Source organism: Equus quagga, chromosome 7, assembly GCF_021613505.1.
Source record: "Equus quagga isolate Etosha38 chromosome 7, UCLA_HA_Equagga_1.0, whole genome shotgun sequence".
Lineage (NCBI taxonomy): Eukaryota > Metazoa > Chordata > Mammalia > Perissodactyla > Equidae > Equus > Equus quagga.
In genome coordinates this window covers 77,225,172-77,252,480 of record NC_060273.1, presented here as the reverse complement: position 1 = coordinate 77,252,480, position 27,309 = coordinate 77,225,172, and the positions used below count along the sequence as shown (strand labels likewise).

Sequence of the window (27,309 nt, the reverse complement as noted above, 5' to 3'; positions counted from 1 at the left end):
GATGGGGTTGCCTGGAGCGGGTTGGGCCCAGCGGATCGGGGCGGGGGGCCACTTTGAAGTGTACAGAGAAGGTGGTCCTCAGTCTGCGTCCTCTAGCCTCCCACCCCCACCCCATTCCTGTGTGGCACCGATCCATCCCAGGGTGGGTCCCGGTCCCTCTTCTCCCGACCGCGTCCCCTGGTCCCCTCCAAGGCCTCTACCCCAGACTTAGCCCCCAATCTCCCCGGGACGCCGGCCCAAGGGCCCGGAAGAAGCGAAGTGGGGTCCGGTTTTCACACTTTTATTGTAAAGCTCGGGAATAATTACACGGGTCTTTCATTGACAGCTCAGCAAACAAACCGGAAACGAACCGAACCCGAGGGGGTAGGGGCGGTGCCTGCGCATGCTCGCGGCGAGGGGCGGGGGAGGGGGGGTCAGAGAAAGAGAAAGACAGAAAGAGACAGAAATCATTACAAATCAACGGGATTGTGCTCGCAGCGCCAGGGATGGGGTGGAGCGGGGGCGGAGCAGGGGCCCTTCCCGGGAGGAGCGAGGCGGTGGGAAGTGGCACGAACCAAGAGAAACACGACCCCAGTGCGGGCACCCGACGCGCCCAAAACCCCCCTCCCCGAACCCCACCCCCCAACACACGAGAGAGACACAGCCCCCCTCCCCACTCAGATAACCCGAGGAGACACAGTCTCCCCCTCCCCATGGGCAGACATACCCGCCCGGGAATCCCATGGGCGAGACACAGTCCCCCCCTCCCAGAGAAGTCCCGCGTGGAGATGCCCCCTAAGAGACTTTCTCATGGCCAACACAAGCCCTCCCAACACCAAGAGACCGCCCGCCCCCCAGGGAAGAAATGGCTCCAGAGGCCAGGCCCTCAGGAGAGAGAGGTATCCCAGAGCCCCTAGGAGAAAAGACAACTCAGAGCTGCCCAGTCTTCATCCCAAAGTGCAGGTCAGAGACATCCCCCGAGGAGAGATGCGGGAGGGCCAGAAACATCCCTTCCCAGACATGCTTCAGAGATAGCCCCCTTCCCTGGGAAGAGAGATGGCCCAAGACTGACATGCCTAAGTACCCCCAGGAATCCTGGGAGGAAAACAGGCTCCTCAGAGAGCCTGGGTAGGGGGGAGACATGCTCCCATGGTCCCCAGTGGGAATGCATGTCCCCCAGAGACTCCCAAGGGGAGAGATACGGCCTAAGGAGCCCCCAGAAGTGAGGGATACCCCCAGAGACCCTCCCACTGGGATGTGAGACACGCTTCAGGGACCCTAGGAGAGAAAATATGTCCCCAGATACCCTCCCCCTGCCAAGAGACATGCTCTGAAGTAGGGGGATGGGGACCAATTAGGTCCCCTCTAGGAAGACACTGACTGGGTCAGGCTGGGTTTGAGGGGGGTCTCCTCTGGCCAAATGTCGCCTATTTGTACATAAAACTGTACGCGACACAAGGCATTGGGGAAAGGCTTCACAGACCTAGGACCAACACGGGTGGCCCCAGTGCTGTCACCCATCCCCTGCCCACCTTTGGTTTCACCTCTCGAGTGCCCAGGTGGTAACAGACTCAGTGCCCCGACCCCAACCAGGGGGCTAGGGGCTCTGTCTTTGCCTGTGGGAAGGGCTCCTCCTCTGTGCTTCTCAGCCCTCCCAGCCACCTGGGCCACCCCCTTCCTTCTGGCTTCTCCATTGTGCAAAATGCTCCTCTTCCCTTCCACTCAGTGCTCAGGGGTCTCCAAGACCAGGGCAGTGTGCCCAGGCCACCAGGGGCTTCTGGGGGGAGACCACTGACCCCAGGAATGCCTCCTGTCTGGACCACCCTCTCCACCAAGCAAATGGGCCTGATACAATCTTCTTGCCAGAATCCTGACCTCCAGGACCCAGGACAGTCCTCAAGACAACCACCCCACCAGCTGGGCACCTCGTATTACCAGCTCCACCACTATTGCACCTGCCCCGTTTGTGCAGGGGGAAGGGGCTATCTCTTTAACAAGCCCCAGCCCACTTCCTGGGCCTCCCCCAGGGAAGGAGCCTTTGGCCAACCCCTAGACCTGGTTGCTGCCACCCCAGCCCACTCTACCCCCTGCCCTCCGTAGAAGGGCTGTGTATGCTGGGGCCACCAGCCTAACAATGCTCTCCTTCCTAGCACTGTTACCCTAAGGTAGGGGCAAGGAGCAGAGAATAGGGTGATTCTTCAGCCCCCTGGCTTTTCCGAGGTGGAGGTGGGGTCTCTGGGGTTATAGGAGTCAAGACCCCAGTAGCACAGCTCCCAAAGGCACCAGAAGACCCAGCAGCCTGTACCCACCCCTCCCACCCTTGGGCCGCCCCCAAGCTTAGACTAAGTTAAGCAAGGGCCATACCCTGAGTCTCCAGCCTCCCAGCCTGGGCCCCTGGGGAGCTGGAGAGGTATGGGCCAAGGCAGTGGGGGTTTCTGGAAGGAAGAGGGACTGAGGCTTTGAGATGGCCACAGTGGGAGATGGGGGCTCTGCAGGATGCCCCTCACACCCTGGCCCCCTGAGGTGAAGAAAGGAATCCCACCTCATCATGGCTGACTGGGCTTCTCTGCCCCCAATCTCCCAACCCCCTCCCCCATGGGACCCCTGACCCTGGCAAAGGGAAGCCCAACTGGAAGAAGGGGGCCTGGAGCCCAGGGTGCCCTGAGGCAGCCCTTCCCACCCCCTGAGATCAAGGCAATGGTGGTTTTACAGGCTGACGGGTCAGTCATGGCAGGGGCTGGGAGATGGGGGGCAGGGAGGGGGCAGGAGGCAGGTCCCCCCTACTGGGGGCAGCAACCAGCCACCCCCTGAGCAAACCTTCCTGCTCCCAACTCACCCAACCAGGCCAGAGGCACAGTCATCCCACCCCTGTCCAGCTGCCCCCCACAGCCTCAGGGCCCCTCTGTGATGCTCATCTGGATGTGGGGGGCCAGCCTGAGCGGGGATCCCCCCCAGGGCACAGCGCAACAGTTCCAAAAAAATAGAGATTTGTATTTTTAAAAAAAATTAAATAAAAGCCCAGCTCTGCTGATAGGCGAATGTTACCCCCATCCCCACCCCCACCCACCCGTTGTTTCCCTGGCCTGCACCCCCATCCCGCCACGGCCCCAGGGGTATTTACAACATGGAACAATAGAGGCCTGGGGTAGGGGGCACTGCGGCAGGGAAAAGGGGGCACAGGGCAGGTTCCCCCCCCCAGGGGTCCCCCAAGACAACACAACATCAACAAGAAAAGTTGCAAATCAGGCAGAAATGGGGACATCATTCCAAGGTCCTTATATACAGACACTGCATGACCAGCAGGGAAGGGGGGCCCGGATGGGACCAGGCATGGGCATATGGCAGGCAGGTGGGCCAGCCCAGGAGCAGTACGGGAAGACAGGCCTCCACCCCACTCCCACCCCCATCCCCACCCCACCTTTGGTAACAAAAGCCCTTCAGGAAGCCCCTGGTGGTCAAGAGTTTCCTCTGGGAGTACCCAGGGAGAGGGGCTCCCCAGTTCAGCCCTGCTTCAGGGCTGGAATGGGGGCATCCTATCCCCGCCCTGGTCGGCCATGCGGGAAACGATGAGTTAAAAGTGTGCTGCCCACTCTTGACTCCACCATCTGCCCAAGTGAGAGGGTGCTCCCTGAAAGTCGAGGGAAGGGAGCCTAGTCATGGTAGAGGAGCCCTCTTGGGCATCAGCTGAGAGGAGCCCCATAAAGGGAAGAAGGGACTCCTGGGGGCTGGGGGCTGAAAGAGGGAAGAGGACCTGGACCCTGCATGGGGGAAGGGCCAGCATGGTCATGAGGCCAGTACTCCCCCCCAACTCAGGGCCCTGGCCAGGAAGTCCATGCTGGAGGGGTCAGGAGTGGGGGCCCTGGAATGGGCCCATTTGGAGCTGACCGGTGGCTGGGGGAGAGGGTGGCCGCCGGCCAGAAGGGGGCTCACAGGTAGATCTCGCGCTTGGCCGTCTGGGCAGATGCCGGTGTGGCTGCGGGTGGGAAGTCCGAGGTCTGGGTCAGGGGGATTTCCTCCAAGGTGGCCGAGTCCTTGCAGGAATCATGGCTACTGTGGGAGAAGGCACTGTAGGAGGGCAGGAGGCGCACGGGGGCCGTTTTGGTGTTCCGGTCTTCCGGGGGGCTGGGGCTGCCGGCGCCCGCAGGCTCCTGCCCTCCTCGGTCCTGGTAAGGCACGAAGGTGGAGAGTTTGAGGGCGCTGCTCTTGGTCCGGCGGCTGGGAGACGACTGGCCAGGCATCCAGCACGTGTCAGAGTGGCCAAACTCGCTGCACTCCCGGGTACATGTGCCCGTCATGGCGACATCAGGCAAAGGGCGCAGGTCTGCAGGAGAGAGCGAGGACAGTGGTCAGGCAGGACAGCCTCCCGAAGCTCTGCTCCATGGCCTCCCACTGGTGCCTACACCCCGCCTCAGAACAGGGGTGCACGCCCCTCCATGCCCACTGAGCTCACAGGCACACATGCCCTTGCACCGTCCATCGCACACTTGCTCTCACACAGACACACACACACATACACACTCTCTATCCTTAAATAGACACATTCCTTCCATCCTCACCCACCAAATCTGCCCTCAGACAGGTGCACAAACACACAACTCATCTTCACACTCCGTCATCTATCCTCCAGACAGGCTCAAACATGCAATTCTGCCCTCAGGTAGGGGAGAGGAAACCCCTATCCTCATTTAAGGACGCAATCTCTCCTCTCACACACACACACACCCCTACCCTCAGATAGGTGCCGACACACAATTCTACACTGCGCATCTCTATCCTCAGACAAAGGTGGGCACATACCTTCCTCTGAAGCCCCTCAAGCCTCACCACGTTCCCAGCTGTCCTGGAACCCCACCCCACCCCAGCACAGCAACACCCTGCTTTAAAGCCAGGGGAGCGGACAAGCTTCTATGTGGGGAGTTCACATAGAAGTACACACTCACACACCCACAAGCACACTCATGCAGCCCCTCCCCGCCTCACTGTGGCCCCCTACACCAACCACCATCCCTGGCCTTGCCCCGGCTCCCTGCCCAGAACACCCACGGGAACAGGAGTTGGCCGCCTGACATCAGCAGTAGCCGGTGTGGTTGCTGGGCAGCAGGGGGGTCTCCATGGGAACGGCTGGGCCATGAGCACTTCCTGTCGCAGTTGCCCCTGTCCCGCCCTCGCTCGGGGACAGTACCAGGCGGTGACCCCCTCCCCGGAGGGACGTGACTGAGCAGCAGTGCTGGGACAGGGGCTCCCCTGGCACCACCCACCCTGCCTTAGCCTCCTGCCAGTGCAAGGTGAGGAGGGGACAGCTTTATTGTTAACCCTCAAAGCGCCGAGGCTCTTTGGTGCAGGGCAGAGCTGGGGGACCCAACATGGCACGGAGCAGAGTATGGGCACTGGGTGGGCGGGGCTGGGTGCTGGGCCAAGTCCCACAGACCCCAGACCCCAGACCCCAGAGCAGTTCCCACATACCTGGCACTCCACCTCAGGGCCTGCTCCGGCCAGCCGGCTCTGCGCGGGCACAAAAAGGACGAGACTAGCATGAGATCACACATGGAGGGGCAGGGCGGGGGCGGAGGGCACTCTGAGACCTAGAGCCTAGGATGTCTGACAAGGGCCCTGTGCCTGAGGAGTGGGGAGTGGAACTTTTCATCTTTTTTGGGGGGCGGGGGAGTTTGGGCTGAGGGAGGGGGCAAGACCCCAGGACAGCTCCAAGCTGGTGAGTCTCTCCACCCCAAGGGGAAGCTTATTCAGTCTGCCCCTCCGCAGGCCACCATGGATGCCTTCACACACGCACATGCACACGCATCACACACACACAAACTGACAGCACACCCACCATCCACTCCCACGCTGAGCTCTGCTCCGGCCCAGACCGCCCTTCTGCCATCACCCTCCAGCCCCCTCCCACACAAGCCTTTCCCCTCCCCAGACCTGCCCACTCCCTTTCCTCAGCCAAGCCCTCTGCTGCTCCTCCCCGCAAGGGACCATCATAGCCTTCTCTGAGCTGCTCATAGCATCCAGGGTCCCTCCCTTTTCTCAAGAGCCTCTCACCCCATTAAGGGACCCACATTACCTCAAGGTTCCCTCACTACTACCTGAGCTCCTGGGCACCCGTCCAGGGGCCCTGTGCCCAGGGAGGCAGTATGGTCTATGCTGGATGCAAGGGCTTTGGAGTCAGGGAGGCCTGGGGATGAGTCCCTCCCAGCTCTGTCTCTTCCTATGAATAACCTGGGGCAAGTGTCTCAACCTCTCTGAGCCTCAGTTTCCTCCGCTATAAATCGGGCACAACAAAGTTCTCAGATCAGAGAGTAGTAGTGAGGATTAGATGAATGTGCCCCTGAAAGCACTCAGCACATGATTACTGCTGACCATACACCCAGAGCTCAGCACATGGAGGGTATTTCTAAGGTCTCGTCACCACTCCTGGGCTTTACTCCTTCCTGGGGTGTCCCGACCATGCTGACGCCCCTCACCGTTTTCAGGGTGCTCCATCTCTCCGATGCTGCCGTCGGGGGTGGTGCGCTCATAGTGATCCTCAGGCAGAGCCAGGGGCCCGAGTCGGGGCCCCGAGGATGACTTGCTGGATGGCGTCTCAGACTCCTCCAGACCACTGTCGTAGTAACTGTGCTGGGACGGGTCCTGCAGCTCCTGGGCCTGGCTGGTGGCGGAGAAGGTGACGCGGCGGTGAGGTAACTGCAGGGAGACTGAGTGTCAGTGCCGGCTTGCCAGCCTGCCCCGTGGGGCCACCACCACTCCAGGCCCCAGCCAGGCCCACACAGAGCCTCCAGCCCCCAGGCCTCAGCAGCAACCAAGAGGCCCAGCCCCCTGGCACAGCAGAATCCCCCAGAAAGCACAGATCCAGATAGAAGACTGCCCCTGAAGACTAGCACAGCTCCCAAGACAGCCAAGACCACACACTGCAAGTCCCAACATAGCACAGGCCCCAATGTTGTTAGAGCCCCCAGGCCACCACAGTTAGCCTAATCCTGTACAACCACTTGTACAGCACAGCTTCCCAAGACCAGCACAGCCTCCCTTTAATTCCAGAGCAGCCAACACCAGAATAGCATAATGCCACCCAACTCCCCTACTTCCAGCACAGCCTCTAAACACCAGCAGGCCTCCAATTTCTAGAACAGCTCCCTAAAAGCAGTATAGACTCCTAATTCCAAAACAGCTCACCAATACCGGAACCATCGTGTAATTTCCAAACAGCACCCCCTAAACTCCAGCTCCTCACCTGTCTCATTGCTCGTAACTTCCCATTGCCTCCATCCGAATGAGGTGCCAACCTCTTTCTGATCCTCTGTTCCTCAGCCCTGGCTTGTAATGCTGTAGGCAGCCTCAGGACTCCCTGCTGGTTCCCCTCCCACTCAGCCCGCCTGTCCCCACTTCATTCTCCTCCAGAGAGGCCTGGGAGTGGAAAAAGATGGGAGGGAAGAAGGAAAGGGAGCCTGATAGCAAACCAGGGCACCTTGCGAGTGGGGAGGCAGAACAAGGGAAACCCCATCCTCCAGATGAGGAAATAGAGGGCAAGGCCCAGGAGGACCTGGGCAGAGGGGAAGGGGCCTGGCCTCCATCCTTCCAGGGCCTAGGAAGCCTGGCCTGTAATGGAGACTCGTTCTAGGAAATAGGAAGGAGATTCTGGGAGGGGCTGCTGGCTTGGTGGAGCCAGGACTTAGAAGCATAGACTGGAGGCTGCTGTGGGAGGAGTGGACCTGCAACAGGCTGCTCCCAGCCAGCATCCCTGCGAGCCTGCCATGGGTTAATGACCATCCCAGGAGGCTGGCAACCTCAGCTTGGCATTTGGCACAAGCAGCCAGTCACCCAAATACCCACCTAGGACTGACACGGGTTTTCCTGCCAACCAGAAATGAGGAGTTGTAGAGGGCGCCGACCCAGGGCCCCTGGAGGCCAGGGTGGGAGCAGCCCAGGCCCAGGGCCCTGCTGGTGAGTCTCCAGGCTCCCTCCAATCCTCTACGACTGCGAGTGCTGTTTTCACTCTAAATGTCTCAATAGGAGGTTATCAACATGGCTAGAGGAGGGAGTCCCAGGTTTGCAGACCCACCCTTCTGGTACCCCCATACCATCTCCACCCCACTGAAGGCAGCTGGGGTGGGGGAGACTGTCAGGACAAGGAGCTTTGGAGCTGACGGGAAAACAGCCCAGAAGTGCCTTCCCACCTTGGCTCCCCTCATCTTCAGGAATAGGAAACCCTTCTTGGGATCCATGTTGTAATCCAAAACACTGAAGGGTCGAGATGATGACAGACAAGGTCCCCAAAATTGACCTGGACATTGGGGCCTGGGAGGTTATGAAGGAGCACCGTCCACCTGGTGTTGGACTGAACAGGCTCCAGGAGGGGTCTAGGGGCACAGGGCAGTCTGGTGGCCAGGTACTTCTCTTTGCAATTTTCTTTCAAGACGTTAGCCAGCAGCCTTCCCTCCCTGCAGAACCCACACCCGGTAATCAAGGCTTCAGGCCTGCCTACTAGGCATGTCACTTGGTCTCTTGTCCTATGATTCTTTTCTGTAAAATGGAGGGTTGGGTTATATGCAACACTAAACATTCCCTATAATTCTATGACTATCAAATCTTAAAAAGCCCAGATCCAAAATCTCTCTCAAACTCTAGTCCTGAAGTTCTAGATACTTGATGGATATTTCCAATTGGCTGTCCCGACTGGCCCTTCAGATTCAACATGTCTGAAACCAATTCTTTTTCTTCCATCAGCTTCTGCATTGGCAGTGATCTCATCACTATCCCCTTGCCCAGACTCAGAAGGATAATGTCTGCCTGTTAATCCTGGTAGCTCTCCCCTCATTCCCCATCCCTACCCCTTATGCCATTATCCCTTGAGTCCTTTGGGACTTTTCCCCCCAAGCTCAGCCAAATCCATCCATCTGTCATCCCCACTGCCACCATCTTAGTTCAGACCTTAGAGTTTCAACCCCGTGCCTTCACCTCTATCCTCTTTAACTCCACTATAACGTCCAGTGAACTTTCTAAAACTCAGTTCATCCAAAGCTCATGAGATTTCAGGGGATCCTATTTCCTCTTAAAGAACTTTTTACAAGGTATTTATGTCACCTACAACCTGGTTCTTCCAGTGTCATCTCTCAGCTCTCTCCTGCGCTCTCCACTCCAACTAAAATAGTCCCCTTTCTGCCCCCTCCCTGCCTCCAGTGTGGTCATGCTCACTTCTACCTCAGGAGTTGGCTCACATGGTGAACCTCCTGCCCAACTCCTGCTCATCATTGAAGAGCTGGCTCAAGTTTCACATTCTCCTTGCACGGCCTGTGCAGGGTTTCCCATACTATCTATGCTCCTCAAAGAAAAAGAGGGGACACTATGGTCAAATAAATTTGGAAAACCCAGAGTTCCACAACATTTAACAGTGTCCCCCTTTCTTGCAGGCTTTGCAGAGCCTTTAACAGGCTGATGTGACAGTGGATCTCCTACTACCAAGAGTAACTTCGTCATGGAACCCTTTTTTATAGCGTAAATGGATAACAGCAGACTCTGGAAATCACATTTCCTGATGCTTTGTGTTTGAATTCTGATTCCATCACTAACTAGTTTTCACCTCTGTAAAATGAGCATCATAATGACCTGTGTCACTTAGAGTTATGAGCGTTGAATGAGCTAATTCATATAAAGTGCTTAGCATGGTACGTTGTACCTAGTATGTGCTCAAAAAAAAAATAGATGTACTGTAGTAACAGAAATAGTAATGGAACAAACTGGGAAAAGCTTTACTCTGACACTTTTCACTCAACACTTAAGACTCTCAATTGCCTCATCTTTTCACTTGTATATCTTGAACATATATGACCATTTTCCCTCATGGTCTAGTACCATGCTGAGCACACAGTAGGAACTTGGCCTATGTGTTTTGATGATGACAACGGTGCTGTGGTTTGGTTGTATCTGAACGTTGGGAGAAGGTGTTCAATGTGGCTCCATGGACGGCCTGGATTGGAGCCAAGTAAGGGATAATCCCTCAGACCTTGGGAAAGAAAAAGAGATGAAGGAGCTAAAAGAATAGAATAGGTGGCACTAGCGAGGATAGGAACAAAAGAGAAAGAATGGTTGGTCAGCAGTTGCTGGAGGTCACCCTAGAGATGCTTATTTGTTTGGGAGAAATGAGATGAAACTAGATTTCATGTCCCCATGCCCCCAGTCCTCCAAAGCCCTCATGAATTTTTACTTTGGGGGTACCCCCAGGGCACTGGGAGGTTTGTGGACAGAATCAGAGTAGACAGCTGGCGCCTTGGACCTCCTGGGAGTGTCTCAAGCCTCTTCAGTCGCCATGGAGACAGGCTGCCTCTGGACTCAAGAGACTCCCACAGGACCTAAGGCCCCTCACCCAGACTTTAGCCTCTCTCCCCTCAGGCACAGTCAGAGATAGGGCAGACCCAGGAGAGCAAGAAGTGAGAGATGGAGAGAGAGAGAGTGAGTGAGAGCCAGCAGCCAGAGCAAGGAGCTGAAGGAAGGGAACGGAGGGGGCAGGGCTGGGACACCTCAGCCCCAGGCAGCAGGGAGCACCCTAAGAGTGGGGAAGCAGAGTAGGTCAATCCAAAGAATTTAAGGATTCCTTCCTTTCTCCCTTGACCCGCCCTTCCATAGCCCGGGCTGGTGATCATGATGGGGAGACACAGGCCAGAGGCAGCTAATTGCTGGGCTTTGAAGTGTTAGGATGAAGAGGCTGGGGAAGGGACTTGGGAAAATCTTGCCCTGAGGGAAGGTGGCTAGTATAATTAAGAGGTTCTCTGCCTTCACCTGAGGCAGGCAAGCTGCACTCCACACCTACAGGTGCTCTGGTCTGAGCTCTGTCAGGGGCTGTTCAATGTGGTCAGATGGGAAAGGTCAAGTCTCAGCCAGTGGAGAAAGGGCAGGACTTGGGTGCACCCCCACCTGCCCTCTCTTGGTGAAGGGTGTCATTCCTAGGGAGAAGGCCTCACAAACATTAGGTGAGGGGACATGTTGCCAGACATCTCCATTGGAAGGCTGCTCAGAAGGGCACTTTTCCCTGACATGGACATGGACCTGGGGGAGGATGGAGAGATGGTAAATTAAGATAGGGGTGGGGTCTAGGATGTGGGAAGGGGCAAAGAGAAGGGATGGGGAAATTGAGTCAGGACCTAAGGACAAAGGGCTGTTTCCAGTCTCTCTCGCTCCTTCTCTCAGTTCCAGGAAAATAAGAAACCAAAACTCCAAAAATAGAGAACTTTATTGTCAGGAATAAGTATTTGGGACTGGGGAAGGGGAGCAAGGGCCCAGCCCCAGGAGCCTGGGGTGGGAAAGAGGGTGACACACAGTACACACGGAAGGCACAAATGGGGAGGCCACCCCCCCGACAGAGTCCCCACCCAGTTGCCCACTAGGACCCCAGGTCTCCCTCTTTCTCCTTCAGAAAAGCACCCACGGCTGGTCTCAGATAGAGACTCAGGTTGGAGTAGATTTCTCCTCCACCTTCCTCTCCCCTTCTGCCTCTAACCCTTCTGCTCACCTGTCCATCAGCCCCCACCTGCAAGACCCAGCAGCTGGTCCAGTGTCCCAGGATTTAACAAGTCACAGGCCTCTCCCAGCGGGGAGGAGGCAGAGAGGAGACCACAGAGCACACCCTTCCTCAACTTTCCCTCAACCTGGTTGAGGCAGCAGGGTCATTACCAAGGCCTCAGCATCCCCAGATCTTTGGTCCCACCTCCCACCCTGGCTTGGGCTGGCCCCGCCATGGGCTGATGAGTTCACAGGCTGATACACCTGCTCTGTCACTCCCACACCTCGGTCCAAATGGCCCCATGGTAGGGGTGGGGCAGGGGCCGGGGCGTGCTGAGCCGCAAGGGCTGGCCTACCTGCTTGCTGGGGTATTTGGGGGGGTTGGTGCGGTAGCTGTAGTCGGAGTACTGCTCAGAGCCCGTGGACGTGGTGTCCCCGGTGCCCACGAATGTGTTTGCAGGCGGCAGGTCCTGCACCACCTGGTGCTTCTTGGAGGCCGAGGGTGACTGGGGCTGCAGCTGGATGGAAGGCAGTGGGGAGTTAGAGCGGTAGTGGCGGCCCAGGTCAGGGCTGCCTGGTGGGTAGTTGAGGGGCAGATGGATGCGGGGGCTGTCCCCAGGGGCATCGCTCATCAGGTTGAACTTGAGGGACTTCTGCAGCCCGGCCTCATCCTCATCCTCCACGGGCTTCACAGGCTTTGGAGACTTGCTCTTCTTGCCCTTGCCTTTGTTTCCCTTGGAGGCTTTGCTGCTGGGCTTGGGGGCATACAGGTCCTTGGTTTCCTTCTTCCCAGCCTGGTAGCCACTCTTGGCCTCCCGCTGCCGGCAGTAGCGCACGAGCACTGCCAGGGCAATGAGCAAGGCCACGGCCACAACACCAGCCACCACACCAAAGAGGATATTGCCACGCTGCTTGGAACGCTCGTATTCTGGATCCCCAGCAATGTCGATGTCCAGTGGTGTGTCCAGGCTGTGGCCCAGCAGGGTCTCCAGCAGTGTGCGGTTGGCCAGGGTCTCGTTGACATAAAGGTGCACCAAGGCTGTGCCATAGCGTGGGGGCTTGCCACGGTCACTGACCTTCACCACTAGGCGGTGCAGCCCATGGTGGCGACGCTCAATCTCCTTCTCCAGGGTGATGGCACCTGAATGTGACCCAATCTGGAAGAGTCCATAAGGGTTGCCACCAGCGATGCTGTAGGTCAGTTCGGCATTGACACCAGAGTCAATGTCCTCAGCTGTCACTTGGCTGACTGTTTCACCAAGACGTGTCTGGGGGGTTAGCAGACGGTGGGAAGTGTTGGAAGGGGCAGTGATGAAAGGTGCATTGTCATTCTCATCCAGCACATTGATGGTGACACCAACGTAAGCTGAGCGAGGTGGGACGCCACCATCCACTGCCTTCAGCTGGAAGGTATAAGTGCTCTGCTGCTCCCGGTCAAAGCTCAGGCTAGAGAGGATGGTGCCCGTGCCATTCTGGATAACAAAGTCACCGTTGTCCTGCTCCACCGTGAGCTGCACCCGGGCATTCTCCCCCTTGTCCCCATCAATGACTGTTACCATGCCCACAGGACTCAGCGCTGGCATGTTCTCCATCACTGAGAAGTTGTAGCCACTCAGCATAAATTTGGGGTCATTGTCATTGCAGTCCAGCACATTGACGAGGACAGTGGCTGTGCCCTGGAGGCTGGGGCTGCCCCGGTCGGCTGCCACCACCTTCAACTCATAGCTGTCCCGCTGTTCCCGATCAAGGGATGTCTTCACCCGGATCTCTCCTGTCTCAGGTGAGATGGTGAAGAGGCCCTTGGCAGCTGGCTCAGGCTCCAGAGAGTAAACCAGCTCAGCATTGGAGCCCGAGTCGGCATCACTTGCAGTGACCTCAGCGACCACTTCACCTGGCTTATTGTTTTCTGGGAAGGCGACCTCAGTGATGCTCTGGGTGAAGACGGGTGCATTGTCATTAACATCTACCACCTGTACCTTGAGGGAGTTGGTGCTAGAGAGTGGGGGGTTGCCGGAGTCCACAGCCACAATCTCAATGGTGTAGTCTTTGACCTTCTCGTAGTCAAGTGGGGTGGTGGTCTGAAGGAAGTACTTCTTCTTGCTGTCGCTTCCTGTCTCACTGGCCTGGCGTAGCTGGAAGGGCACATCACCAGCAACTACACAGGTGACAGCTGCATTCTCTCCCTCATCTCGGTCAGATACCTGCACCAGGGCCACAGCTGTCTCCTCTGCTACATCCTCTGAGATGTTAGCCATCCCGTCTTGATGGGTCACCAACCCGATGCCCCTGATCTCAATGGTGGGGGCATTGTCATTCATGTCCTTCACAGTCACCACCACCTGGGCACGGGCACTCTTGGGGTTGGTGCCTCGGTCCTTGGCAAGCACTGAGAAGCGCAGGGTACTTAGGTCTTCACGGTCCACGGGGCCCTGCACAGTGATAAGCCCAGTGTTCCTGTCCAGTCGCAGAAGACGCCTCACAACTTCAGGTGCCTGGTGGAATGTGTAGTCAATCTCTGCATTGGCACCTTGGTCCGAGTCATTGGCCTTCACCTATAGGGCAGGGGAGGAAAATAGGGATTGGTTAGTCTGGGGATAGCAAAATAAGGGACGCATATGCTGCCTTTCCAACGAGCATGGCAGACGCGACTAATCTAACACGGTACCCTTTCCAAAAGCAGCACAGGTACTGCCCTTTCCCCAGTCCTGACACTGTGGCAGAGATTACCCATCTATTTCCCTGAGATGAGACAGGGCAGAATTAAGCTCTACTTATTATTCTTGTATAGTCTGCCCAAATAGGCAGATCGAGATCCAACTAGCAACTAGGGCAGCCCTTCCACCCAACTGAACCGGCCTTCAACCCCTCTGAAGAGCTGGAAAGGTGTGAGTGGTAGAGATGGCGTGTATGCATATGTGGATGATATGCATGCATGTACACACACGGGAACGATTGTGTGATTATGTGAGAAGGTATATTTGTTTGTACACATGTGTGTTTGCACGTGAGGGGAGACTCACATGCCCACCTGGAGGCCACAGGTGAGGGGATTTCTTTTGAAAGCAGCCTGGTAGGGATGTGGGTCAGAGGGAGCCCACCAGGCCACTGCTCTGTCAAACAGAGCAAACCGGGGAAACCTGTTTTAGCAGCTCCTTCCCCTCCCAGCTGGGCTGGCGCTGGCTAGGCACCAACTTGAGGAATCCGGCCGAGCCTGCAGCCAGGAGGGAGGGGTTGGTGTAGGCCACAGAGCCTGCTGGCAGCGGGCTGGGCTCCCAGCATCAAACAATGAACTGTCTGTCCCTTTGCAGTGGGCACGCCCTCCCACGCCAATGCCGACGCACACTCAGCCCAACTCTATACAAACATGGGTGGTAATGGGGCAACAAGAAGCAGGTGGGAATGGCCGTGAGGTACTACTGGTCAGGGAGAAAATGAGCGTTGGAATTACATCACAGCCAGATGGAATATGATGGCAGTAGGGGTGGGGGTGGGGTTTGGGGGGGAGGATGAGACAGGCACAACTTGGCAGAGTCTCTGCAGAGCAAAGCAGGAGAGTCCTGGGTTCAAATCCCAGCTCCACCACTTCCCAACTAACTATGTGGCTTCAGGCCAAGTATTTAACCTCCTCAACCCTCAGTCTATAAATGTGTAAAATGGGGATAATAAGAGAACCTATTTCACAGGGTTGTGGTGAGGATTAAATGGGATAATACATGTAAAAGTGCTTAACACTGCCTGGCACATGGCCAGTGCTCCCTAAATAGCATTTACCCCTCTTTGTGTCTGTCTATCCATCCATCCTCCTATCTGTCCATCCCTGAAAATCAGTGCTGGGCACCGCACCTAGTGGGCCTTCCAGCCACTGCTAGTCTCCTCTCCTTCCTGCCAGGACTTTTTCGACAGTGGAGATACCTGGGTAGAGGTTCCCAGCTACCCTGGGCTCTGCTCCCCGCTGTGGGAGCCCAACTCTAACAGTTTCCCTTGCCCCACCCCCACCTTCAGTCTAACTATGTGTCACTGACTTTTTCATTATGATTCCCACCGTCTCCCTGTCTCCAGATTGGTCACCCAGCTTCTTATCTGTCTCTCTTGCCATCTTACCTCCCTTCGTCTCTGTCTATGACTTGACTTCTGTCTCTGCCTCCCTCTCATCCTTGCTCAGTTCCTTCTGTCTCTTTTCCACTGCTGCTTCTCTCCCATCCTCTTTTCTGCCCTGTCGCCTCTAGCCTCTTCTCTGCCCCACTCTCCTGCTTCATCGCCCTAGGAGGTGTTGTAGCCACTACACACATAGGCTCTGAAGCCAGACTGTTGGACATGGCCAAGGTGTGACCTGAACACATCGGCTAGGTGCTATCAGCTAAGTTCTTAATCTCTATGGGCTCAGTTTCCCATTTGTAAAATGGGGATAATGCTTACCTTGTACTGTGGGGATTAAATGATATAATACACATTATGTGTTTAGAACAGTACCTGACACCTAGGCTATTATTATTCGCCATCCCCGACTGTCTGTCTCCCTGTTCTTTCTCAGTCTCTCTCCTATAGGTTCCAGTCCACCAGCCTCTAAATAAAAAGACTGAAACTCCTCCCCACGCTTCACTTCAGTTTTGAGGGTACAGGACGAAGGGTTTCTTAGGAGGGGTAACGGTGTGCAGGCCAGGCTGAGCCCTCCTCATCTCCCTCACATCTAAGACAGCTAGCTTCAGCCCACGGGGAAGGAGAAAGGAGCTGGGGCTGGCAGGAGGCCAGGGCCAAGATGACAGTGGGAGATACGCCCACCCGTCTGCAAGGACGCTATCTTTGCTCCCTCCCAGGCTCTGGCCCCACCAAGCGGCCCAGCCCCTGGGGCAGTTCCCATGGAGAGGGGTGCTGAGAACTTCAACAGAGGCAACCAACTCCCCCGTGCCAAGCACCCCACACCCATGGCACCCCATGTCTAGGGGAGGAAGCAGGTGTACAGACATCTGAGTACAGTTTTCTAGAACTCTGAGGACTCACCTGGCTAAAATGGTCTCATTTGACTTTGTCAGGGAGGGGCAAAGTAAGGCTCTGTCCTCCAGCTTCAGTAAAATCTCATCTGGTAAAGGGCCCCTGGTTAGGAAGATATTCTCATCTCTAGAGAGATTCTACTTGGACAAAAGGTGATTCTCTTGTTCCAACTCGGCTCACTTGGCTGGGGAGGAGGGTATCACTTTGACTTGGGAGGGGGTTTCTCTTCTCAGCGGTTTCTCCAACTTGAGTCTGCTTTGGGGAAGGGGGATTACTGTTCATATGCTATGTCACTGTCACCTAAGTAGCTTGATAGAGGGAAATATCTATGATATTGATAGAGGAAATGACCAGCTGGGGTGGGCTGGGGCTTGTGGGAAGATCTCACCAGGCTGGGGATGGGGAGAAGAGGTCTTACTATAGGATCCTGGCAATTTCCCCTCTAAGTGAAGGGAACTCTCACCATGTTGGGGTGGGCTCCCATTTCTAAAGGTGTGTCACCCTGACAGTTAGATGGAGGGGCCTCTTACCTGGATGACCGAGTGGCCTATGGGGCTGTTCTCAGACAGCTCGGCCTCATAGGAGGGCCGCTCGAACTTGGGGGCGTTGTCATTGGTGTCGAGCACAGTGACTCGCAGCAGGGCACTGCTGGCGCGTGGGGGGCTGCCACCATCCTGCACCTTGATGGTGAGGTCATAGGAGTCCCAGCGCTCCCGGTCCAGGTTGCCCATCACGATGAGCTGCGGCTGCTTCCCCTCCTGGTCCTCTGCCACCTGCAGCCCAAATAGTTCCTGGGCCTCAGGCCCGGCCTGCAGCTCATAGGTCGCCACACCATTGGGGCCAGCATCACGGTCCGAAGCCACAGGGATGGAGAAGAGTGAGCCAATGTTGGTGTTCTCAGGGATGGGCAGCGTGATGACTGGCGAGGCGAAGTTGGGTGTGTTGTCGTTGATGTCCTGTACCTCTATCTGGCCCTCTAGCAGCCGGGGACTGCCATTCTGCACGAGGTCCGTGATAGACACCTCAAACTCCAGGATGCAGGGCTCACCAGGGAGCTGGTTCTGGCACTCACGGAGCCCCTCACGGTCTATAGAGGTCTCGGTGGTGAAGATGTCGCCTGTCTTGCCATCTACCCGCAAGTATGGAGCGCCTACCTCTAGTTTGTACAGGTGGCCCACATCTGGAAAACCGTAGTCGGCTGCGAGGCTCCCAATGAGGGTGTTGGGCGGCTGTTCCTCCGGCACCTTGTACACCACCCGAGTGGCATGGCCTGGTGATGGAGCCAGCAGGAGCAGCAGTGCCAGCAGAAAGGGGGACAGCAGCAACCGTTGCCCCCTGGGGCCTGGGCTGGGCCTCAGGGGCCCCATCCTGGCAAGCTCCAGAATCAGAAGGGCTGCAAGGGGAAGAGGCAAAACAGGCAGTCAGCCGAGAGGAGGAATTTGGCCCTGAGAGAGCTGCTCACATCCAGCTCCCTATCTCCCTCTCCCCACCTACATGTGACTCTCCCACCAGGAGAGCTCAGCCCCAGCACAGAACCCTGACTCCAGAACCCAGAACCCAGAGTCTCACCTTTAGCTGGGTGTAGCAGCAGTGTCTGCTCCAGCTGGAGGAGCTGGTAAGGGGCTGGAACAGGTTTAGAGCAGCGCCTGCCCATGGAACGCCCTGACCCACTGACACTCCCTCCTCCTTCCCTGCTCTCTCCGCTGTGCTTTGCCCAACACCTCCTTCTCACCAGCATCCTGCCTTAGTCACCCATGGTAATTACCCTGATACTGAGATAGGGAGAGACAGAAAGTGGAAGGGTGAGGCCTTGAGCCCCTCAACATACACAGTAGGACAGAGACATAGGCACCCTTTACATTCCCCAGACCCAAGATCATTACTGCCCGCACTGAGGGCCACTCAGGTTGGCTGGAGAGGGAGGGGATAATGTCTTGTTTCTCTCTCTTCTGAGATGCCAAGTCAGTGTATGCATATGAAGTACGAGAGACATCTCAAATCCCTCTTTTCTGACAATAATCACCCACAGTGTCGAGTGTCCCCCACCCCCCATGAAGGGTCAGCTTGAACTGGGCACCAATCAAGGCTTGAAAATGGTTAGGGTTGAGGAGTAGGTCTTAGCCCTCCCCAATCTCCCTGAGCCTGCACCCATGTGTGCACATACACAGTCACCAAGCTCCCCTCATCTTCCTCTCCTGCTTCTACTGGGGGGGAAGGGAGACAGCAGGAGGGATGTAGAAGAAGAGAGTAGAGGTCAAGATTGGGGTCAGGACTGACTTGCCATGGAACCGGCAATGGGAGCTGCCCTGGCCTGTCCTTAGCAACAAGGAGCCCAGCAGGTCTAACTGGGACAGAGCTGCCAATGACACCACAGGCCTTTCCTTGACCACTCCCCCTCACCCCTGCTCACAGGCTCTCAGTGAACATCTGACTCCTATTTGACCCCTATCCCCACAAACATCCAGCCTCTATTTCACACCTGGCCCCTCCCTTCCTTAACTGGTCCAGTCCCATCTCATACCTGCCTCTCCCTGCTCTCCCCCAAATCCTTCCAATTAGAGCCCTGTACGCCCTAACCAATCCCAAGCTGCGCCCCACCATCACCACAATAACCCACTTTAACTGCCCATCTCCCCCAGTTGTAAGGCTGTGCATTTGCAGACCCCAGCCAGACCTGCCAGCTACGGTCCCAGTCTTGACTCCTTCTCCTCTCCAACAAAACCACGGCCAGCCCCTCTATTCAAAGCCATAGTCTTTGGCCCAGCATTTTCAGCAGAGGGCTCAGGCTCAATCTCCTTTCCCCACCTTGCCACTTGCACCTGGGATACCCGCCCCACACCTGGCAATCCCACCCCAGGCCCCATCACAGACCACACCCACCCCACGGAAGGCAGGCTCTGGTCCCCCAGGAAGTCTTCCCAGGCCCCTTCAGCCCACAGTGACCTCTCTTTCGTTCAACTCACAGCCACTTATTGTCTGCCCTAATCCCGAAGCAATGAATCACTGTGCCGCCTGGGACACCGCCCGGCCGTGTTGTTCAACTCCAGTATTGTGCACCTATTCCTGTGTTCTCTGCCTCTCCAGGCAAGTGCCAGACATCCTGAAGGAAGGGACAGGGCTCCCTACACTCATCCCCCAGCCCCCACTCAGGCACCTTCACAAAGCTGGCACACTGTAGGTGCTCATTCATGCATTCAATGAATGTTTACTGGGTGCTTACAATATGCCAGGCCTTGTCAAGACAGACGCAATCTGCCATCGTGGAGCCGACACTGGTCCTAATTCAATGACTATTTGTCAGTGTTGTTTGGTTGTGCCCATTTGGCACATATAAGGCAGCAGTGTGGAGAAGAGCCGGGACTGTGACATCACAGTCTGGGGCAAACCCCAGCTGTCCACTTCCTGGCTATAAGAGCTGGAATAAATGATTTAGAGCCTCAATTTCCTTATCTGTAAAATGGGGATAATACTACCTATTTCCAAGGGAATTTGAGATCATGCGGACTAAATGCCTAGCACACAGTGAGTACTCAACACATGCTCCCACAAAGCACTTACGATTGTACAGTCATTCACTGCTTAACGATGGGGATACATTCTGAGAAATGCGTTGTTAGGCAATTCTGTCCTTGTGCGAACATCATAGAGTGTACTTACACAAACCTAGATGGTATAGCCTACTACATACCTAAGCTATACAGTATGAATCTTACGGGACCACAATCGGATATGTGGTCCATCATCAACTGAAATACTGTTATGTGGTGAATGACTGTAGTTACATAGCTGTTTGGGAAAAAATGTGAATTGTTTGTCTTTCCTTTAAGACTGTAAGCAGAGAACAGGAGAGCCCCTGCTTTGTTTACTCCTCCATCTCAGGACCCCGCCCTGGACACGGCACACAGGAGGCACTCAGTAAAAGCTCCTGAGTGACTGATTCTTTTAGCTCCCAGACTTAGCCTATCCCGGCACTCTATGTGTGCTCCTTGCTTATTTCCTTGCCCAACTCCCCTACTCCACTGAGAACGTGCTGGAGTCAAATTTAATTCCTCTCTGTTTAGGTCCATAATGCTCACTGAACGCTCACATTCCTTACACTAGTCAGCCGCCTCACTTCCTCCAGCGGCATTAAAGTGCTCAAGGTGTGTGAGGCCGTTATCAGATTAGTGTGTGTTCCCAGTTGCAATCTTAATCTCTTTAAAGGAGGGAGGAATTTATCTGATGATCCATTTGGATCCACCCTCTAGCCGCTTCCCCTCTGCCTGCATGGACCTGGCATAGGGCTCATTTTACCATCAAGCTCCCTCCCAAACAAACACACCTGTCTCCAAAGAACCTCATTCCCTTCTGGGCACCTTATCCTGGCCTCGCCCGCCACCCCCATAGCACATACAGCATAGGATCACCGTATGCACCAGTTCCATGCACGGGTCTTGGCAGGGTGGGGGTTACGTGGGAATTACCCCAAACCTGACAAAGAGGAGAAACAGGGCAGTGACTGTCTCCACTCATTCTCCAGAGGATTCTTAACCTTTTTGGGTCACATCCCTCTTTAAGAATTTTATGAAACTATGGTGCAGATTTTTCCAAGAAAAATGAATGCTCACAAATTTTGGTTACAAATTCAGAAGTCCGTGGTCTGGCAGAGTCAGGGTGACTTTGATTTGTAGCTGCTCCAAGAGCTACAGAGTAAGCCCCCACCTTGGGGCTTCCTTCCCCATCTCAGGGTCACGAGTTGGGGCTCTAACCTCAGGTCTCCCAGGCAGCACAGACACAGCATGCTTGTGACACCCCTCCATACACACATTCTCTTTCTCTCTCACTCACCCTGTCACCCTTAAGGAGATCCCTTGCCTCCAGCCAGCAGAGGAGTCAGGAAAGGATTGTGGTATCCAACTTCTAGGTTGGAAAGAGAACCACAGATGAATATCCAAGGCAAGGAAGGTATGGGGACGAGGAAGGGTCCTGAGAGGTAGGAGGGATTTGGGGGTGGAAATGGGTTACCAGAGTAGAGGCAAGAGCTGAAGAGCGTTTAGGCCCTTGAAGCACCGGGAGAGTTCCTTTAAAATGAGTATTATCTGGCCCCACCCTTAGGAATTCTGATTCTGGAGGAGGGACCTGAAGAAACTCCCAGGTAGGAGAGTGGAGGCAGCAGGATGCAGTGGTCCTGGACCATCTGGGAACAACTCTGAGATACACTAGGTCCTTAAGAAAAAAGTGCAAACTCTATTATCACTTCTACCATCATCATCATGCCAGCTAATGTTCCCCGAGATGTTACTACACTTATATACCTTATCCCATCTAATCCTTCCAACCCTCTGAAATGGTTATTATTTATTATTACACCACTCCTCATAGTATAGATGATAAAATTGAGGCTCAAAAAGAATAATTAATTGTCTTAGGTCACAGAAGTAGTAAGATGAGTCAGGATTTGAAAAATAAGAATGCCCCTTCACATTCCAGAGTCTGGGGAAAGGCTGGATGGGGGAAGGGGAAATTAACAGAAATCATGTAGGCTAGAATATGGTGTTTGCTATTCACTCTCCCTCCCCCCCCCCCCCCCCCCCCCCCAACATCCCTGGGCTCCCAGACCTGCTTGGCAAGGAGGGAAAGAGAAGGAGGGCCAAGGGTTCACGGACTGAAGGACCCCAGGCCTCCCAGGCTGCTCCTCCTCACCCAGAGGCCCATAGGGATGCAGGGATAGAGTCAGAGAAGCCAGGAACAGCAGTGAGGTGGGCCCTTCCTCACCTTGGCCCCCACCATCCCTGAACTTTGTCCCGGTGGTTGGTTATCAGGAGTCATTAGTCCCAGACGGAGGCCTTTGAAGTGATTAGTGCTTTATCTGCCCTTCCCCAGGTACTGGCTGCCTTCCTGGCAAAGGTGTCCCTACCTCTACCCAGTAACACGGGCACCCAGGACGGAGAAGCCAGAGCCTCAGCAGAGACAGTGACTCATTCTTCTCAGGCCTAAGGAGCACAGTGAGGTGTGAGGGGGCAGAGTCCAGGGAAGGCCAAGGAAAACGCCATCTGTTTCAACATCTGCAGAAGCAGTAGGACAGCAATGAGGGTTCACGCAAACCTTCGCTTGCAGCCCACCTCAGGGAGCAGGGTCCACTTCCTGCTGAATGCTGTGGCCAGAGAGGAAACACTGAGGCAGCCATCACTGTCTCAGTGACCAGGTCAGTTCTGACCCACGACCCTCACCCCTGCACTGTTACACAACAGCCATCGCCACCCTGGGCACAAAACACCAAGCAACAAAGTGAACATCTAGGAGAGGAGGGTAAGCAAGCAGGGCTGCGGGGGTGGAGCTGTTCAGAGGCCTCCCACAGAGAAGAAGGGCACAGCCTCAGCTCCTCTCCCTTCTCTCCCCCAACCCTCTATTAGCCTCTGCAGGGCTTCCAGGCACCTGCTTTCTTGAGTCAGATTGTCAGGGTTCAAACCCTTGCTACTACTTCCTCATGGCGTGACCTTCACCAAGTGATTTCACCTTTCTGAACCTATTTCCATACTGTGAAATGGAAATAATAAATCCTGCCTCTTTAAGTTATTTGGGAGGATTAAATGAGATCTGATGCATTAAAGTCTATTACCATGTAAAGGACAGATATCTATATATCTATATCTATATTTCAATCACTGAATAGAGCATGTTATTTCTAGCATCAGGCACACAGCAGGTGCTCACTGGTTCAATAAATAAATGAACCAATACCCTGCCAATTGGGAAGACCTATGAAGGCAAGGACAGTGTGGGTGTGAATCTTACTATTGTACAGCATCCTCACCCCCAACCAGGGGCTCTGGCAGATGGTAGGTGCTCAGTACATTGTTGAAAGACTCTGCAGCACCAACTATCCTTGCTCATGGTAGGGGCAGCCCTCACTGCATATCAGAAGGGCCTCTTCCATCTCCTCTCTCCCAGCTCCATTCCCGCTCAGCTCCTCCCCCACCTTGAGGCCCTCTCCTGGCCCTTCCACCCCACTCTTCCCAGCGCTTAGCTCACTATCTCCATCTTGCCCAGCTCCCCTGCTCAAGTAGCCACAGCAGCGGACCTCTGCCAGGAGAACACCAGACCAACAAGACACTCCCTTCCAGCCGAAATCCCTTTTGGAATTGGAAATTGGGTGGGCGGGGGAAGGGGGACAAACCAAACGCGGCCAGAACTGAAACCAGGCTTGCTCGGCCACCACACGGCCCCTGGCCATCTCTGGAGGCGCTTCTCATCGCTCTCTCCTCGATTCCACCCCGTGCCCTGGTCTAGTTGTAATCACAGATTTCGGTCCTCCCAGAACCCCACGTCAAGAAGGTACCCACCCCCCCACCACCTCTGGGCTGTCACAAACATCACCTGGGTGCCCTTTCCCCGCAGCTACCGAGGGTTGGCCCAGAGCAGGTAATGGAAGGCTCCCTCCGTCTTCCGGCACGAGTCCTGGACTCTGCCGGCCGTGGCAGCCCCCTGTCTACACGGTGGTGGGCAGCGGGTGCTCCCCGCACACACACACCCAGAGCGTGGGGGTGTATTTGGGGGAGGGCGGCCGCACCCCGACTCTGGCGGCGCCGGGCCTCCCAGAGCTCAAGGCGAGACGGGGGCGCGGCGCGGTAAGAACGCGCCTCGGCCAGCGGGTCCCCTTGCGCCCCCCGCCCCAGGGGCCGCCGCAGGGAATCCCTCCTCCTTCGCATCTGGGCCTCAGCCTCGGGTCCCCCGCAAGCGGGCGTCGGCGGGAGCCGCGCAGCGGGCGCCGGGAGGGGGCGGGGAAGGAGCCGGCGCCGGAATCACAAAGCGGCGAGCCCGGCCCGGAGGCGACATTCTGGGGAAACAGACCCTCTCCGGCGGGCGGAAAACGGTCTTTGCCCCGCGCTCAGTCCTCAAAGACCTCAACGCCGCCCCGAATATTTCCTGCCAGAAGGAATCGTCGCCGAACAGTGCTGGGGAAACTGAGGCCAGAAGTCTGGGCTACCGAAGGTAGCTGGGGGGAAAGGGTGCGAGTCCATTTCGCCTACCAATTTTGTTCCTGCGCGTGCCGCGACCTCCCTTCTGGCCCCAGGGCCTTGCCCGCGCACACGACTCTGGCCTGCAACTGAGATCCCGCGCAGGGGGCGCCCAGGTGTGAGAGGGACCCAGGTGTGCGGGACCCAGGTGCGCTGGGGACCCAGATGGCTCGGAGAATGTAGCTAAATGGTCCGAAGAGAGTCGCAAACACTGCCCCAGGCTTCCACCCTCTGCAAAGGGACCTAGGGCCCTGGGGCCCAGGAGGGATGGCGCGGCCTGCCAGGTCCAGCTTGTTCCGGGAATACCCGGCCAGGCTGGCCCCGGAGTGGGGGTGGGGGAGGCGCCGGCAGGGAAGCCGGTCCAGCCGGCCCCTAGGGTTCCCGCTGTGAGGATATTTACAATAACAATGTTGTGATTAAGGTGAAGGGGCGCTAGGGGCTCCCGGTCGGCTTCCCCTGACGGAATCCGGCCTCCGAGGGAGAGGGGCAGTGTGTGTGTTTGTGTGTACACGCTGCAAGGTACACACTGTTGGTACAAGGTGTGTGTGACACCCAGTGTTAAGATGTGTGGAGCAGTGGATTCTGTGCTAGTGACGGTGAGGCGCTGCTGTAGGTGCTACTTACTGTGTTAGGGTGTGTGCCGGCAAGGCGTGTGCTGAGACACTGGGTTGTGTGATTATGTGGGTGCAAGGGAGGGGTGCAAGCCAGACCTGTGTTGTGTACCTATATTCTGGCAAAGGAGTGGGCAACATGATTTATGTTAGGGTGTGTTCCTTAAAGGAATATATGTGTATGAGGCTAGGTTTTGAGTGTTCATCTGGCGAAGTGTGGCCGTGATACTCATACACGAGGGACCGGGATTGTGTTTGTGTGTCCACGTCGCCGAATGTCACACCCGCTGTGTTCTTTTGCTCTGCATGGCCACGGGTTGTGTGTGTCCGTGCTGCTGAGAGTGCAGACACTGAAGCGGATTTTGAGCTAGTGACGGTGCCCCAGTGGGCGCTGGTGTGCGGGAGGTATGTCTGTGTGCACATATGTACAGATGTATGTATAGGTGTACATATGTCCGTGGTCTGGCCCTCCGGGTGCCTGCGGGGAGCTGGAAGCGCCTGAGTGATCCGAGCTGGTCGCCCAACAAGTGTGTGCGCGCTGTGGATGAGGGTCCTCGCTTGCTTCGTCCTCGAGGAGCGCCCCCCACCCCACACTGGGGGCTCCGCGCTTCCCCCAAACCATCTCCATCTCGTGCGCTCTGGGGAGTCCCCTTATCCCCGCGGCTCCAAGCGCGCCGGGGTGCGGGATGCCCAGGCTGGGGTCCGATTCAGCACTCCCTCTCCTCGTTCGGCTTCTCGCCGCGGACCTTGGAGGCCAGGGTGCCCCGGCCGCAACCCCCACTCGGAGCTCCCAGCCGCCCCCACCTCAGCCCCGGCGCGCTGAGCACCGACTGGGCCCCGGTGGCCTCGCTCCGCTGAGCGCCCCTCCCTCAGCTCCCGCCGGCCATGGCCGCTCCCGGCCGGGAGCCGCCGCCGCCTCCACCGCCGCCGAATTCTTACCCGCCTCGGGGCAGCGCCGGCCGCCGGCCCTGCAGTCCATGAGCCGCCACTGGCCCCGGCCCGGGCTGCGGCTCGGCACGGCTCCGGCTGGCGCTGCGGTTCAGGCTCCGGCTCCGGCTGGCTCTGGGCGCAGCAGCCCCGGCGGCTTCGCGTCCGCGCCGCGCTCCCGCTCCCCGAGTGTGAGGCGGCGGCAGCGGCGGCGGCGGCGGAGCCAGCAGCGAGCGGAGCGCACGGCCCGGCCCGCCCCCTTCCTCCCCCCTCCCTCCTGGCCCGCCCGCCCGCCTCCCGCCCGCCTCCCCGCCCCCCCTCCGGGCCGGGAGGTGGAGCTCGGGGCCGCTCTGGTCCCGCTGGGAGGGGACCACCCCCCTGACCCGATCACCGCTCCCTAAAGCTAGGACCCCCCCTTCGCTTTCTCCCCACTCCCCGGGGCCCGGATACACAGGCTGTCCCCCTCCATGGCTCTTCACCTTATACTTATCCCGCCCAAGCGCGCATCTGGGACCCCTCCCGAATTCCCCTCCTACCCTCAAACACTTGTCCCCTACCCTGCCCCCTGGGAAGTCGAGGCAGGGAAAGCGTCTCTCCTAGTGTCTTCTTCCCTGGGCATTTGTTCCCCCAGGTCCACCTTCTTCCCGCCCAGACCCCCAGATCACCCCGGGCGGCCCTCCCTTCCCACTGAGCTCCGGGGAAGTCCACCCCTCCCCCTCTGGCCGGAGCCGCAGAGCGGTCAGCCTCGGTGGCCGCAGCAAGCCGTGGGGGTGGGGCTATGGAGGGGATCGTGGGAGGGGGAGGGTAAGGGCACCCAGAGGTCCTCTAGAATGAGGATGGGGGAGATATACAAGTGTGAGGATGGAGTGACGCGCCGAGCTCGGGCTATTCGAGGGTCCCCCAATCACCTGCCCTCAGGGCGGCAGGGAGCTGTGGCCGCGCACATTTACCAGTGACATACAGACAATCACACAGAGTCACACGGGTTCCTGTCCCACGGGGCCGCGCAGTGTCACGGCCTGTGTCACACGCCCTCGTAGTGCCGCACGCTCCCTGTCACACTCACACTCACCGAGTCACACACGGTGTCACACGCAGTGTCTCACACACTCGGATACTCAGTTTCTCCTGCTCAGCTCCGGCTCTCTGGCGCCATCTACAGGTCTCTGAGCAGCTTGGGAACTCCCTTTCCTGCGCTCAGGGTTTGGAACCCCAGGCTCCCGAGTGCCTCGGTTCAAGATGATCTCCCGCCTGCCGCCCCTTATAAGCCTGGGCAGCAGTTCCAGGTCGGAAGAACGAGGAGGGTTGTC

At 56.9% G+C, this 27,309-nt stretch overlaps 1 protein-coding gene across 5 annotated transcripts; it reads right to left on the bottom strand.

Annotated features, from left to right (window-relative positions):
* Positions 1–264: 264 nt before the first annotated feature.
* PCDH1 (protocadherin 1) lies at positions 265–26,186 on the bottom strand. 5 transcript variants are annotated; one of them, XM_046666329.1, is made up of 6 exons: positions 18,034–18,144; positions 16,995–17,857; positions 11,832–14,027; positions 6,447–6,666; positions 5,443–5,481; positions 4,187–4,300 (listed from the first exon to the last, which is right to left on the bottom strand). In XM_046666329.1, exons 1-5 carry the CDS (start codon positions 18,116–18,118, stop codon positions 5,456–5,458), a joined length of 3,390 nt encoding a protein of 1,129 aa, XP_046522285.1. In that variant the 5' UTR covers positions 18,119–18,144; the 3' UTR covers positions 4,187–4,300; positions 5,443–5,455. The 5 variants fall into 5 exon arrangements, with proteins under 5 accessions (XP_046522284.1, XP_046522283.1, XP_046522285.1 ...); XM_046666328.1 differs by lacking the exons at positions 5,443–5,481; positions 18,034–18,144 and adding an exon at positions 26,012–26,186 and having other exon boundaries at positions 265–4,300; XM_046666327.1 differs by lacking the exon at positions 5,443–5,481 and having other exon boundaries at positions 265–4,300; positions 18,034–18,147.
* Positions 26,187–27,309: the final 1,123 nt, after the last annotated feature.

Coding starts and splice junctions, on each gene's coding strand:
- PCDH1 (XM_046666327.1), bottom strand. CDS start 18,118: ATGGGCAGGCGCTGCTCTAAACCTGTTCCAGCCCCTTACCAGCTCCTC. Junction 6,667..11,831: donor CCAAATACCCCAGCAAGCAG/GTAGGCCAGCCC, acceptor GTCTCCCTGCAG/TTACCTCACCGCCGCGTCAC. Junction 4,301..6,446: donor GATGGAGCACCCTGAAAACG/GTGAGGGGCGTC, acceptor TCTCTCCTGCAG/ACCTGCGCCCTTTGCCTGAT.